This window comes from Epinephelus fuscoguttatus, linkage group LG7 (genome assembly GCF_011397635.1).
Source record: "Epinephelus fuscoguttatus linkage group LG7, E.fuscoguttatus.final_Chr_v1".
NCBI classification, from domain to species: Eukaryota; Metazoa; Chordata; class Actinopteri; order Perciformes; family Serranidae; genus Epinephelus; species Epinephelus fuscoguttatus.
In genome coordinates, this window is record NC_064758.1 from 22,017,528 (window position 1) to 22,034,334 (window position 16,807).

A 16,807-nucleotide genomic window follows, 5' to 3' on the forward strand; every position below is an offset into this window, starting at 1 on the left:
ACTACAGGATGGACTTTCACAATAGTCTATACAGACAAACACGTTCCCCATGAGGAGGACATGAAGGATCCATTTGCTTTTCATTTAGCACCATGATCAGATAAAAATTTCTGTTTATCCCATACTTTCTTTCATGACCAGATACATTTAAAATTAATTCTCAGCTCTTCCTTTTGGAATGCCAGTTAACAAAATCAGTATACTATTCTATGTTAAAGGGACAGTTTGCCCCTAAATCAAAAATACACATTTCTCCTCTTAGCTGTAATGCTATTTATCAGTCTAGATCGTTCTGGTGGGAGTTGTCGAGTGTTGGAGTTGTTGCCTGTAGAGATGTCTGCCTTCTTGGAAACTAAATGGCACTTGGCTTGTGGTGCTCAAAGCGCAAAACTCAACAGCAATATCTCTTTCCAGGAATCATGACCCAGTTACTCAAGATAATCCACAGACCTTGTTGTGAGGAGTTTCATGTAGGAACTGTTTTCTTTCTGCCAAACTACAAGCACCAGCCAAATCATTGTGCAGAAGGAAACATGGACGAGAGGCTCATGCTGGTGACAGCGCTAAATGTAAACATTAATGGTGTCCTCTTAAGCTAAGATGTAACATTACATGTGCATGCTTCCTTCTGCGCAGTGATATGTTTGGCAGGTGCAGTTTGGTAGAAAGAGAATAGTTCCTACATGAAACTCCTCACAGCAAGGTCTGTGGATTATCTTGAGTAACCGGGTCATGATTCCTGGAAAGAGATATTGCTGTTGAGTTTTCAGATGTATTTTTTTGGCACTTTGAGCACCACAAACCAAATGCCATCTAGTTCCATTATATTCAAAATAAGGCGGACATCTCTACAGCTGATATCTTAAAAGCACTACAGGTAAGAGGAAAAATAGGTACATTTAAATTTTGGGCTCACTGTTTCTTAAAGCGACACTGGGGACATTGTTGAATGACAGAAACAAACACACCCTCCCACTTCACATCTCTGTCACACAATGTCATAAAGTGCAACCAGAATGATGAGTTAACTGGTTAATGAGCTCACGTTGGCACTTACCATCAGACTGGAAACCCCGATGCCTCCCAGCTGTGGGTAGACATAGTTCCACACCCCGATGCTGCCACGCCTGATCCTCTGACCCACCGCCAGCTCCAGGAAGAACAGGGGGATGCCGATAAGCAGGAGGAGAATAAAGTAGGGCACCAGGTACGCACCTGAGACACAGGAGTGACAGAGGGAAGAGGGATTATGCAGAGGGTGTAACTACTTTAGTTATCTGTAGGTTTGAAATCCATGTATAGTGAGGGACAAAAGCTCATTGTAACTCAGCGGTTCAGTTCTCTCTGCCAGGTTCTATTTTTGGACTCTATTCTCTTTATCATCCTCCACCACTCTAATTTCACTGTTTCCACTGCCTCTTGTCCCTCTCAAGCTCTTTCCTCCTTCCTCTATTCATCTTCATCATCAGTTGCCATTCACCAGTTCTTAAAATATGACCATCTATTTTTTTTTTTAAGAGGGGACAACGGAAAGCCAGAAGCAGGCACTCAAACACAACAAGTGACGTCCAGTCTGTCCTGCTTGCGTCAGGACACGAGGGCACCATGGTGACAAAACCATCCACGGCCAGAGAGGACGGGCTCACACTGACAGACAGCTGGGAGGAGCAGCCTGTCTCCAGACTTAAAACAAATGACGTTTGACTCGATCAAAAAACACAGATCACGTCGTGAGTGGCTATTAGAGCTACAGAAGCAGACAGAGGAAACAAAGACAGGGGACACAGTGTCGTGTTGCACAGTGGTATTATTATCTGAGCCGTTAGAAGTGACTACTGTGTTGCTGCCCACTTTCACTGATCTTTGATGTCTATTCTGAGCCGCAGACACACAGAACAGTGGAAATCAAAACGTGTTGGTGGAGAAGAGATCAGGACTAGCTCAGTATGTTCCTACCCTGAGGATGATTCTGTTAATTTTAACTACACGTTGACCTTTCCTCTGGCTCTGTGGATTTCTAAGGTTGACTATGTACTCATAACGAAAGTATTTATGGCACATTATGATAATGCATGATATCTAAGACAGACACAGGAATACAGATCTTAATGACTGACACAATGAGGTCCAAGAACAATGAGCAGCTACAGACTATTTAAAACTGACTGAATGTTTGGCTTATTTGTGTTTATTTGTGTGTGTAAATGTAGGTGTGTTACTCATAATCCTCCCTTGAGAGGATCAACATTGAATGAAGAGACGTTTATGAAGTCTCTAGGACCATCATCAACCGGCCAGTAAATATAAAATAACCAGATTTCAGTGTAATCGCTGCCGGTATTCATTCTCTTCAGAGGCTGAATACTATTTTTTGGGTGACTTCTTGACCTTTTCTGTACATATTCAGGCTCCACAGAGGATAAACCCTCTTGTCTTGTGCCCCCTGTCTTACTCCTTCATTGCTTCACAGCTTCATGAAGCATATTAGGGCTGCTAGGAGCTGCTCGTGGTTCTAGTGGTTTCATCGTTTTTCTTGACAACAAAAAGGTTTTAATTGGTATTGTTGTCTTTTTCTGGACTACTGTGCTCTGCAGTGAAGACAAATGTTAACATACATTATCCAAGTTCCACCAGGGGATACGAGCAAGACAGTACAAATTAATTACTTAAATCATTTACTTGCAGGTTGGAATAAATTAGAGTAGTTTGTCTTTGCTGTTTCACCGAAGCAGACTTGGCTAGATAGATGAGTTAGCCTACTTAACATAAATAATGCCGAACAATTCACGTTGTCTATTAGTAGCTGGAGGAAATATGTTGCTACTTAACATATGTTGTTACTTAACATATCTGGCAAGCCTTTTTCTGCCGAAACAGGCACTTTGGCAAGACAGTATCCACTCACAGTGACGACAGAACCAAAATCACAATCTTCTCCTAATATTTCCCAAAGTGTTTTTGTTAAGACAGGTGTCTGGACACAAACCTGAAGTCTTGGTGTCAGGGTTCTGCACTTCATACGCCCATCATCCTACTCAAACAACTCAATAAAAAGCCTGTGCAGTACATGAATGTAGTGTTTTGTTACCTAAAAGAAATGTTGTCTCTGAACATGATCCAGACAGCGATTACATTACCACAACAATGTAATTAAAAAAGCAGTTTAGTAACAAACGTAATTTCTTTGAGACAGGGTTTGTGTTTCTGTTTATTTCATTTGGTTGTGTGGACTAAATAACATCACTTTATTTTGTGACTGACTGTCGCTAGTTTTCTTTAAGATAATCTTTGTGACAAAAGAATTTAATGTTTCCATTAAATTGTCAAGCACATTTTAAGCAAACTTTTGAAGTGTTGCAAAAAAAAAAAAAAAAAAGACAAGCAAAGTAGGTGCATTTCCATCAGCTGGTTTGGAGTGACTAAGGTAATTTCGCCAGATGCTGGCAGTATAGACTATGCATGACTCATGTTATCTGCCAGTAAACAGAGTGAATAGAGGATGCGATCTAGAAACAAAACAAGACGCTTTGGCCATCTAACCCATCTACAACAAGAATTTGTTTCAGTAAGTTGATCTTTCATGTCAGCTAATGTTGGTCATGTTTCATGCTGTCCCGAGACAAACACAAATTAAGTACAGAAAAACACTGACAGTGGAAACAGCTGATCAGTCATGAGTTAAATGTTCTCTACACCTAAGAAGACATGCAGCAAATGGCCACAGGCTGGAGTCAAACCTGGGCCGCTGCAACAACAGCCTTGTACATGGGGCGCCTGCTCTATCCACTAAGCCGCTGACACCCCAGCATCTCCACTTCTGACGGTAAATCCATTGAAAGAGTGTCCTCATACAAGTACTTGGGTATATGGATGGATGACAAGCTTTCATTTAATCTACATATTGCTGCTCTAGTTAGGAAGCTTAAAGTGAAGACTGGCTTTTATTTTAGAAATAAGTCTTATTTTACATTCAGTGCTAAGAAGAACCTTGTGGACGCGACGTTTCTGTCTGTGATTGCTTATGGTGACACTGTATATGCATGCAACCTCCTCCATTTAACATAGCCTTGATTCAGTGTATCATGCATCTCTATGTTGCATTTACTCATTTACTCATCACTGCATTCTTTATAATTTGGTGGGTTGGACATCATGGACCATTCACAGAAAACAGTACTGGTGTATTTTTTTTATCTACGTATGAAGCAATATTGAGTAAACTTCCGGCCTACTCTGCTCCCTCCTGTGTGTCAGCTCTGGTAGTTACCAGCTACACTCCTCCAGGTGGTTGCTTTTCAATGTACCCTGGGTTTTAACAGCTCTGGGGAAAACTGCATTTTCCTGCTCTGCACCTTGTACATGGAACAATCTAAAAGTAGAAATACTTAAATCCATCAGTGAATTTAAGGGCATCATAAAGAATTTGGTGCTTGTTTTTCTTGAAAGGCCACTATGTTTCAATAGTTGTTGTTTTATTGTGGATTTTTGTATTATATGTTGTATTTGTTGTATTTTAAATGTGTTCTGATTGGCTGCTACCTTGGCCAGGTCTCTCTTGTTAAAGAGATTTTCAATCTCAATGGACTTCTTAGTTAAATCAAGGTTAAATAAATAAATAAATAAATAAATAAATAAATAAATAAATAAATAAGATGCACATAAAAATATATTCATAGAAACACGGCTAACGATTAAATCTTTCACCTAATTAGAAAGACAGAAGAGAGAAACAGAGGAGGTAATGGACAAGGGTGGACAAAAAAAGGGAGACATTTTGTCTTCATCTCTGGAACAAGCCCAGACAAGACAATGCAGCACCTCCCACTGAGTCAAAATCCAGTGGGGGATATACACTCATTACTGCACGCACTGTGATTAAATGATTCAGCTTTGTTATATCATGCATTTCAAATACCCTCTTTACACACACCTCCCACACAAGGCAGAACCAACAATGTCTGAAAGCCCAGGAAATCAGTATTTACTCTTCCACTTTCTCTATCTTAGTCATCACCACCCTCTCATCTCACCATAAAACCCGTAAATCATAATAATAAAGAGATAAGGCTGAGAAAACCTGCACGGACAGCAAACAAAGACTAATCCAGAGGATCTCAAAGTGATATACAAAAACTCCTTAACGTTACCTCGTCTTCCTGGGGAGAAATTTTCTCATCTTGTAGCTGCCGACAGCACAAGTTCACAAAGTCTGAGAAATGTTGAAGAGACTGCCCCTCTGACTTGCACCATTAGTTGGCTAATTAGTTGACAGGATGCAATTTATCAAAGAGGAGGAGGCTGCGGTCCTGTCAACAGGGAAACTGAGCTGCACTTGTATAGGAGAGTGGTGAGCAAGGTGCAGCACAGGCCATGATATGTACTGACATCTAAATGAGGCTAGAACATAAATGTACACGCGTTAACACATCGTTTTTAAATGCAATGTGCCTGGAGTCACTGGTTTGGACAACAGAATTGTGTGACATATTGACATAATATATCACCATATGATCACCACATGGTCCCACTAGAGGAGTCTTAAAGGTATAGTTAAACATTTTGGGAAATAATCTTTATTTTATTTATTGCCGAGAGTTAGATGAGATGATGCCACTACTGAGGTATTCGTGACTCTCATTATACCAAATATAATAAGTTAGAACCAGCAGCCAGTTAGCTTAGCTTAGCTTAGCCTCACGCAAAGAATAGACACAGGAGGAAACAGCTAGCTGTCCAAAAGTCACAAAATCCACCTCTTAGTCCCTGTAAAGCTCTAATTAACATGTTGTTTGTGTTGTCTGTACAAAAATACGAAGTGTAAAAATGACAAGCTGTGGTCAGACTAGCTGTTCCCCTGTTACCAGTCTTTGCGCTAAGCTAAGCTAACTGTCAGCTGGCTGTAGTTTAATGATTGTATAGACAGGAGCAGGGGTGGAACCAAGTTATTGTTTTGCAAGTCCCAAGTGAGTCTCAAGTCTTTTCGCTCAAGTCCAAAACTTTGAGTTTCGAGTCCTGATTTAAAGCCATTTTGATGACACAGTAATAATGGGCCTACATTAAATTTACAAAATTCATGAATTCTTTACAAAAATTTGATTTATTCGTTAAAACAAGTTTGTTGGAAGTTATTGCGCCTCCATCTGTAATTTTTAACCTGCACATTTTGCATACTGCAATTAATTTTTTGTTAGCCACATTTTTTATGCAACCAAAATTATCTTTGGTATCATTTGTTCCGACTGGTGCTCAGTAACGTAATGTTCGTTCCACATAGTTCTCTCCTACAACTTGACTGGATGCTGTCGGATTGGTTTAAGTGGATCTCCAGGATTGTAAGTGTCGGCTTTATGGGAATAACCAACATTAGTTGATTCATGAAGGAAAGGGAAATTAACTTCTTTGTGGCACAATTTTTAAATAGCATACTTTTTAATCTTTGGGCTTGAGAATAGGTGTCAAGTATTTTCAAGTCAAAAGGCTGAAGTCCAAGTGAAGTCTTGAGTCATTGGTGATGAAGTCCAAGATGAGTTGCAAGTCTTTTTTTGGTTTTGTCAGGTTAAGTCTAAAGTCATCAAATGCATGACTCATGTCTGACTCAAGTCCAAGTCATGTGACTCCAGTCCACACCTTTGGACAAGAGAAAGGAATAATCTTCTAATCTAACTTGGCAAGAAAGTGACCAAGCACATTTACATGATACAGTAATGTAAACAAACATGAAGAAAACTTTTTAAGAGATTTATTCCATCTTGTTTTTTGTTTGTTTGTTTTTTAGAAAATAAATTTTGCAGCGTCTAAGCATTTTCTTTAAAAGGCACTTACTCCTGAGCAGCTGGTTAATGGCTCCAAATAATGTTGAATGTCTGTCTCTATGGCCAAGATGTTGTGGCAGTTTGGAGAAGTGCAACATTTTGGGCAGCTCAAACAAGAGGCAACCTCCGGGGCTGAAAAATGAAACCAATGTGGAAGTGCCAAAAACTACAGTTCATCAAATGACCGCTTGAGGCTGGGTCCAAAAACGAGTCAATCCCCATAGGCCTCTGTGTTAAAATGCCCAACCTTTACAGCCCGCGGTACAAAAAAAGTTTTGGTCTCTATAGCTAACTTCTCCACTCACAACAACTGCACAAGGGGTGATTTTTTTGTAAAATTCACCTGTTTAAATTTCATTAAGGTTTAAAGTTTCACATATTTAAGGGCGGGGCTGCTTGAGTGACAGGCTGTCTGTGAGGCGTTGCTACAGTCAATGAATCAGACCACCCCTCGTTCCTCCACAGGTCCACCCTCTCATCCAAATATTGCCACTTCTGGCTCCAAAAAATAACATTTGAATCCACAAACCAAACAGTGGCATCACGGTGGGTACTTCCATTATTTTTATATAGTCTATGGGCTGAATCTGTCACCACACTGGTTTGCCCTTGGATTAAATGTGTACATGCTGGTTAGAGCAAGTGGGGAATTGCTGTGTTTGTGTCAGATACAACAACAGACTGAAAATACAGAACAGTCTTATTGACTTTAACTGGTGGAGGAAATATGAGCTGAATTAGTTGAAATCATTTAAGTATTTCTTTCTGTAATGCGATGCAAATTAAGGTTTTACGAGATAGAGCAATTCTGCATTAAATTTCACGCCAATGACAGAGACCAGTGGGCAAGCTCAATCAAATCATGTCAAAGCAAACAGTTGCCAGGCACAAAGCAGCGTCCTGGAAAAGACTCTGGATGTGAAAATGCAAATCTCATGCTCAAACAAAAGGATAAAATCAAATCGTTACATTCTATTAAGTTAACTGCTCCCAGCTGGCCACTTATCCATTGAGGATTTTACGCTAATAAAAAAAAAAATCACATCACATCACTAAAAGCATTGACTCAGCACAACATGTCTTTGTTAACAATGACTCAGCACCCTGAGGGGACACATGTTCACCATGGGTGGCCCAATTAGGATCCACTTTCTAAACCCAGGAATTGTTTCTACAGTTTGCACATAGGGCTTCACAAAGCTTTAAAGTTTCTGTGATTCAGACTCTGAAGTGTTAAAATGCACTTAAACCATAAAGACATCCATCCACCTACCTCCACCGTTCTTCTGGCACAGGTAGGGGAACCTCCAGACGTTACCCAGGCCCACAGAGAAGCCCACCTGGGCCAGGATGTACTCCAGCTTGTTGTTCCAGGCTGGTCGGCCGTCCTCGGCGTCTGGGTCAGGGGACGGTATCAGAGCTTTTACTGGAGCAGTAGAGCCAGGACTCAGACCCATACTCATCTGGCTGCTCTTATAGTCCATGGGGTGCTCCAGGGACAGCAGGTCAGCCACAGACTCAGTGACCGGCTCATTGCTGTGCTCCCGCTGCGTCACCTTGGTGTTCTTTGGCATGGCTGCAACACCAGAGCTCCTTCAGGCTGAGGGCGGAGGAGGAAGAGGAGAGCCTGAGGTGACCGACTGGAGAGAGATCAGGAGGAAGCAGGAAAAGAAAGTTGTGCTTTTTTCTTCAATCTGTGAAGGAAAGTAGTTGGAGACAGACAGGATATATTGATGAAAAATAATTGATTTTTTTTTTGTAAAAATACAAACAAACCTCTAGTTTCAACTTTTAAAATGTGAGTACTTGCTGATTTTCTGATCTTCCTATGATATCAAACATTGTTGGGCTTTGCACTGCTGGTTGGAAAGAACAAGGAATTTGAACAAAAAACTTAGAATTTGATTTTCTGGTACTTTAACCTACAGACCAAGCATTAATCAAGAAACATAATGATGTTAATCGATAATTAAAATAACTGCTAGTGTCAGCCCTCTAGACACCATCATAGGAACGTTGGTTCATTTTGGTTCAGAAGTATGTGCACTACTTTTTCTGTTTTCAAATTAGTACATAGAAGGCCGAATTCACAAAGGACTGCACAGCTTTTAAGCTGCTAAACCTGCACAAATAAGACAAAATGAAACTGTGTTATTCTCAAATCACAAAGGGTGAAATGCATCGCTAACTGTGCAGCTAGGCAAATAGCATTCTGGTTGTCCTTTGCTATGTGCACATATTTAAATTAGGTAACATGCATACATTTGGCACAAAATCAGCCCCTTTCTTTGCAAATAAGCCTCATTGCTTAATCAGTCATATTCACAAAGATCAGCGCTAATAGCCGCACCTAGTTACAGTGAAATTATTAGCCTCTTTACAGAGTTGGTGGTAATTGAAGTGCACTGAAAACAGGTGTCACACCAGACTCTCCAGACTGCCTGAAGTTTTGAGGAATACCACTCGCTGGTCAGGACCTGTAGCTCTGATCATTTCAGTATACGTGAAAACTTTGTTTGGATCATCGGCTCACAGATAGTTTATGGAGTATTTGTAATCAACAATTCAAATGGTTGACTTTGTCTGTAGATGCTAATCTATAAAACATGTGACAGTTCACAACATAATCTAAGAATAATTAAGTTGAACTTAAAGTATTTACTAAACCCAACATTTCAAGTTCAACTAAATTATTCTGAGAACATACAGGTATTTGCATGAATTGCCACACATACTCTAGTGATAATTTGTTAAACATCTACAGAATGAAGCAAAACAGTTTAATTGTTTGAATCTCAACTCACAAGCTGTTGACATGTTACAAATACCCAATAAACTATCTGTAGGTGGACTATCCAAATAAAGTGTTACCCACTTTACTTTTTCTCTTTGCTATTGTTCTGCCTACTGTTTTCTTGGCACAAAGGCAACATCTATAATTTGCCACATGGATAATTGCAATCAGATACAAAAAAAGAGCAAACTGCATTCAGCTCCAAAACTTTATGGGCATGTTTGCGCTGTTATATTATTAGCACAATATCTTTTGAGAATCGGACTTTGAGACAGAGCAGATAGCTGTTGCAAACGATGTGCAAATCATGGTGTTATCAGCGACCGCAATCCATTCTGTGTGAATTTGCCCTAGAGTATTTTAAAATGGTGGTAAAACTGCAGCACTTCAGAGCCATAAGTGAAGTATTTCAGTAATCCACTTCATTATGTTGAATGAGACACAAATATTGAATTATGCTGAATTCACAGTAGAGCCCATTATACTAAAGTTGAGTCATGTGAACAGCATGAACAGCAGCAAGCTTTCTGCTGCTAGTCTCAGGAAAGCACAGTGCAATAAAACTAAAGCCTCTAAGCTGAGGTTTCATCAGTTATTAGTGTCGGTACTTTTTTCTCATCACACAGCTCCAACATCGTATCTGCAGGTTATTTTAATATTTCAAGAGTCCAGGAGTCCAGCGCTCCTGAAAAGAGAGAAAACTGCCTGAAAAGTTGGTTCTCTGGTATGTGTCACATTTTCAGAGGCCCTTTGCAAATCTAATCCACTCATAATCCTACAATCCTGTGTGTAGTGCTCCCCTGGGGGAAACTGGTGTAGAGCTACTGTATCAGAAATTATAGAAGGTCAGACTCTGCTGCATGAATGAGGATTATATGGTTATTGTTTAGGCAGAGCCAGTAAGCCACCCAGATCCTGAAATACTCATCTTGAGATCACTTTAATTAGTCGATAACAGACTGGACAAAAAGGCACATTTACTTTTTAAAGGTGTCAAAATCAACAAAGCAGAACCAGACATACTGTCTTTCTTATTCCATGCAATCTTCTTATTGAACCTGCTACCTACATTACCCACAATGCAACTCAACCACTAACAGTTCCATCAGAGATTCAGGTGTTACGTACTAATGTAGCCTCAAGCAGAGCTCACCTCTTTTTAACTTCATTCCCCCACATTTCTTTTCACTTTTAAACTTGTAATCTTCAGCCCCAGCTAATGCTGACTCACGTGACATCACTTGAGGTAATGTATGATTTCATGCAGCTTGTCCTGGAGCCACAAAAGTATTCATTCAACTTTTAGTTTTCACGTGATGCAGTAGTACTCCCCAAGTAGCCTGAAACAAACTACAATCACTGTTCCCCTTTAAATATATGGCACTGAGTGAGAAAGCACCTCTGCTCTTTTTTTAATTTAGGGGAGGTGGTCTTTGTTTCAGGCGAGGTGGCCCGCCCACCTCCACTGTAAAACACTATGGGAAAAACTGTAACAACTGGAGACCTAATCCTTTTAAATTAAAATGGAAATGTGTTACTGCAAGTATTAAACACTTAACATGACGAGACCATTGACCCTCTATGACTGGTGTTTGAGAACGACATGAAAACATGGTGAGACAGTTTATTGCACATTAACTAATTAACTAAAGGTCAGCTGAACACCGAATGATGCAGGCAATCTTGGTTAAATGCCAAAAAAATGCAGCTACAGGAGCAGAAACTGACAGAAACCAGACTTTTAAGACAGATTCCAGGTTCAGCTGCGTGGGACGAGAGAGATCAGACTTTTCACTCTGACAGCTAAAGAGCAGAAAATAGAAAGCAGAGGTGTTTGATCTACAGACACAGCCTCTAATCTGAAAACAGATGCAGCCCACTGAAATCAACGCTGAGCTTTAATTCACACTGACTCCTCAAAAATGGTTGCAACCTGGCTGGACTCTAAGCCCACCCACAGGCTGCACCAGCAGCACGCACATCACATTCCTTAACAGTGGCGATGAGCCCCTGCAGTCACGACACGCAGCAGCTCGACACTGATCCCATAACAGTGGTGACCTTTCCCACAGCAGTCTACAGCTAAACAATACTGAGTCACGATCAAACACTGGCTGAATGAGGTGTGAAGCTACGATACGCATGTTGGCAAACACATTTTGTTTGGCCGAGCTGCAGAGTTTGTTGGATTTGAAAGGTGCGTAGTGGAGTTCTGACAGACTGTTCACACAATGTTTTGCCCTACTTTTCTTATGAATGGAAATGTTGGTATAGTTAGTAACAAGCTGCCCCACTTACTAATTCTGGGTTAAGATGATGGTCGCCTGTTACACACACATGGCTTCTCACTCTGGCTTCCTAATCATGTGCAGTGGAAGTTTTCGATATTGATGCAGAATCACAGCGACAACTTTCAGAGCTTCACAGTATGCGCTGACACAGATGGCTCGCTACAGAGACAGCAGGACTTCACGTACATACAGTGCAAGACAGTGTTACAGATTATGACTCAGTAATCAGTCTCCATCTGATGGTGAGTGGTGAGAGCAGTTTTTTTTCATGAGGATACTGAAGAGGACAAAATGTGTGAAATTAGGAGTGTTGAGGAATCAAGAGTACATGAAGTCACAAGAAAAGGTGCTGCAGAGATTGTATTTACTTTTCAGAGAAAGGGGAGTGGTGACACCAGCTCACTGTGACAAACTGTCCACAGGGAGCCAGATGTGTGATTCTGCTGCATGTTCCTGTAACTATATATTTCCTAATTCTCTGTAGACAGTTTGGTGTTGATGATGTAACAGCAGCACAGGTTCTGTTTCTCCTACAGAGATCCGCTCCACTTTTATCTTGTCTGGTTGCTAAGCAATGGCTCTTCCTGCAAAATTGAAACCCCATCCCTGCAGCATCAGTGGTCGCCTATCTCTCCTCTTGCCATCTCAAACGGACAGACATGATATCCCCTGAGGATCGGGTGCAAATAACATGGAGCTGCTCTGACAGGACTGAGGGGGGACGATGGATTGTGGCAAAGCTGGAGGTGATGGTCTGTTGTGGGATGTGTTGCATAGTCAGTCTGGCAGCCATCACAGGCACAGGTGTGTCATTGTGAAATGTAAGGTTTGCACAAATGCCATTCAGTCATCATCATTTACTTCTCCCACCACTGGGATTTGATCCTGAGCAGCACCGTCATTCTGACAGGTGCAAAACACCACCTTGCATGGCCATGTTCAGGCATCCTTCAGACACGTTTCACACAGGCCCATACACCACAGCTTGAGGACTCACTCTGGATGTAACCTCCGATGCGGAGTCAAGGTCAAATGAACCACATAATTATAGCAATGCGGAGATGCAAGCAACACCAATACATGTCAGCAGGTGATCAGCAGTCCCGCAGAATTTGTCGTATTCGAGCAAAATTCGGACACACACAGCGCGGCGGCGTCAAACGCGGAGGATTAATGAGCGACGCTCACCGTCAGTGTTGCGGCGAAACCACCATCTGTCAGGTGATGAAGTGAAATCTGACGCTCGTCTCTATCAAGTCATTTTAAGATGTTTTTCCATAAGGAAGGGCACTCTCGCTGGTTGTTCGAGCGACTCACGACAACACGGTTTATTCGTCACAGAGAAACAAACACATTTAAATCGATCAAATTATGAAAATGGCTACAATAATGTTATTCTTACCTTATGTCGTTTGCAGAAAGGGCGGAAGGGTCCGAGTCAGCGTGTCAGTATGAATCCAAAGTGAGTGCACGGTGTCTTCATTCAGACACTGTCTCTGTATGCAACATCTCTGCGCGCAAAGAGATGCGAAATCAGCTTCCAGTCACACAAGGCGCATGGTGCGTAAAGTCTGACGCAGGAGCTCAACGCCTGCCACAAGTTTGGTCGACTCACTCCAATAACTTGTTAAACTACAGCTTTATGGCACCTGTTTATCCCCTTAACGAACCCTCTGCAACTGTGCACAAAACCTGCTCTGGTGTCCACGTGCTGGTGGCTGTGTTGTGAAATAAATGAGCTCCCCATAGTATGGAGAAATTACTATGGCAAGTCACGACGAAGTCTGACGCAGGTTTGACTCACCCGCTCGTGCGCACGTCAGCAATGGATCTAAAAAAAACATCTGCAGTGTTCCCAGGACGATAATAAGAGCATCACACAGGTAGACTGCAATCAGGTCCATCACACAAAGTGATTGAAAACGCTTCTTGTGCAAATGGTGTTTGGGTTGGACAAAATGTTCTCCTTGCAGCCCTATGATTATTATTAGCCTATTATTATTATTAATAAGAATATATGCACAAGTAATAGCCTAAGAAACAGAGTTGTGTCTTGAGTCACGAGTCATATGACTTTGACTCGAGTCACACTCGTGTCTCAAATTTGCTGAGTCTAGACTGGACAAAAACAGAGATGACTTACAACTCAAATTGGACTTCAACAACTCGTAGCTTCACGTGGATTTGAGCCTTTTGACCTGGAAATACATAAATACCTCCCCCAAGCCCAAAGATCAAAAAGTATTTTACTTAAAAGTGTGCCACAACTCAGTTTCTTGAATAAACTAAAATTGAAGCTATTCATTCACAGCATATTGACAGATCCTCAGATCCAGTATGTTTGAACCAATAAGACCATAACCAATCAAGATGCAGGAGAGAACCCCTTACTGAGCGCCGGCTGGGAAAAACTATATCAAACTTAATTTCATTCATGGTGGTCCAAAATTAGAAATGGATAAACAAGTACTTCCAAGCACCGACTTAAAAAAGAAATCAAATATGTACAAATTTAAAATAATTAATCTAATTAATCTCTAATTAATCATTACTGAGTTACTACTGGACACCAGCACCATTCATGTTGGAAATACCGGGAAGAAACTGGCACTTTTCTACACTGTATTTGGGATTGTCCACTCATTTGGCCCTTTTGGAGTAAAATCCTCAGACACATGAATGAATGGCTCGGTAAAACATTGCCAGTGTCTCCAAGACTGTGTCTATCTGGGGACAGTCACAAGTGCATAATGTGTCAAGGGATGACTTCTCAGTTGTTATGGCTGGAGTCATTACAGCTCCAGAAATAAAAGAATGGGTCAACTATATGGCAAAAACTGTCTCTTATGAATCCATGTTGACTAGGATGACTAACCGGGCTCAAGGACATCTTTGTACATCTCTCTATTACCTTGTTTGTTTTGTGTTACTATTTATGTTTGTCAAGACTGAATGTCTCAGTTGATGTGTACAACTGTCATGTACTAACCTAACCAAAATCAATAAAATATTTGTTTACTGTGTTGTTAAAATGGCATTAAAATGTGTGAAGAGTGCATTATAACTTGTTTGGGACCCAAAACTCAAAGTTTAGGACTTGAGATTTGACTTGGACTTGAGGGCAAATACTTGAGACTTACCTGTGACTTGTGCAACAATGCCTTTGTCCCATTTCTGATAAGAAATACGCAGACCTACCAGTTCATCCTTACACTGATAGAAGCTACCCTCTCCCTCTGTTACAGTGACAGTGCTTGGTGTTAATAGACATGTCAGAATTTGCTGTTGCGCCCACAGTGATGTATAGACTAAAATAGGTGTGAACAGCCAGTGCTTCCTAATGGACGTTTCTCAAGTGTAGATAATTTGTGGCACAGTCATTTTTCTCTCTGACACCAGCAATTTATCCTGCCCTTGGCTATGTAAGCCTGCCACTGCTCCACACTTCATATCTTTTCTGCAGGCTCACTGGGTGGTGTTTTACTTGAACTAAATAGACAACAGACCTTTTTGTTGTATTGCATGGTATTGTTCATAATTCAGACAATTCATAGGTAAAAGGTTTTGTTAACTCTGGGTAACCTTCGATTTTAAGTGTCAGGGGGTTGTGAGGATAATCCTAGACACTTTGGGAAACTATCAGTGTCAAGTTGAACTACCATTTGCTGTGGTTGGGTGGCAGTTAAACTACATTCAATATCAGTAGCTTTTTCAGCTAACGACCTTGGGTCATGTAGTTTATGTAGTTAATAACAAACTACATATTCATAGTATTCTCAGGATGTTTTTTCCATATAATATGGTACAAAGCCACAGCTTATTGGCCATGGTTTAAACTCAATGACAATCAGCTATTTGACTAAAATCACCTCTGATTTGCAACCACGATGTCTGTGATTGAATACTTTGAATTTCTCAAAGAGTTTGGCATTTTCCTGATTCAACCCCAACAGTTGCTCCCAATCCTCTCCTTAAACACATCCTGGGCTGCCTGCGAGGATCGGCCTGCCCTCAGTGTTAGTTCAGTTGTACCTCCGTGTAACAATATATGATCCCAGACTCAGATTGTGATCATTTCCTGTGGATATAGTTGAACCAGTTTCCGAAACTAGTTTTACTTTAGCAAGCTAAATTCTTAAGGAGTAGTGAAGATGTAGTTTCACTGCTTTTCATTGTGAAGTAGCCAGTAGTGTGTTAAACTACAATTTTAATGCAGTTTCCCCAATGATGGACACTGTGGATAAACAGTGCAGGTGCACTCTGGACAGAGGTGATTCAGAGAGCAGCTCACGGCAACATCCCCTCTCTGTCACCACAACAGTGCTCGGAGTGAAACATGAGGCTGTCAGAAGGTGTGAGTCAAACAAGGACACAGCTACTGTGTGAAGGATTAGAGTATTTAGAGATGCAATGTGCTACTAGTGTGTCAGACGCTGAAGGATATCCTGCGGGAGTGACAGTTTGTTTTTCCAACGATAACTTTCTTGACTGTCATCATAGCATAAGAGTATTATGCGTCAGTGTCAGATTGTCACAGTGAGGGTGCTCGGTGATTGATTTCAAAACTGCTGCAGTTTTTACTGTACATCATGTTCCACTGTGTGAGTTATAACTTGAAAAAAAGAGGACATACTCACTCTGCTGTACGTGCTAACCCTGGGCAATTTTCTGCTTCCATCATAAGACCCCCCCCCCAAAACACATGCGCGCGCGCGCACGCACACACACACACACACACACACACACACACACACACACACACTGCATCAACTGACAACATGTATGCACAGTATGCTTCCTGTCTCCTTCAATTCACTCATGTGACTCACTTTCCAAGGGCTGACTGCTGGGATCAGTTGCCATGGCAACCGCCGATCATATGATGGTTACTCACCCTGTGAGCGTTTTCT

At 41.2% G+C, this 16,807-nt stretch overlaps 1 protein-coding gene across 1 annotated transcript in view; it reads right to left on the minus strand.

Moving 5' to 3' along the window:
* The window catches only part of slc6a17 (solute carrier family 6 member 17), a 29,162-nt gene extending 15,476 nt beyond the window's left edge, over positions 1-13,686 (minus strand). The window contains exons 1-3 of the mRNA XM_049581554.1: positions 13,300-13,686; positions 8,086-8,506; positions 1,058-1,215 (exon numbers count right to left, since the gene is read on the minus strand). Coding sequence (XP_049437511.1) covers positions 1,058-1,215; positions 8,086-8,386 — 459 coding nt within the window. The 5' untranslated portion in view covers positions 8,387-8,506; positions 13,300-13,686. The remainder of the gene's footprint in view (positions 1-1,057; positions 1,216-8,085; positions 8,507-13,299) is intronic.
* Between the last annotated feature and the right edge of the window lie 3,121 nt (positions 13,687-16,807).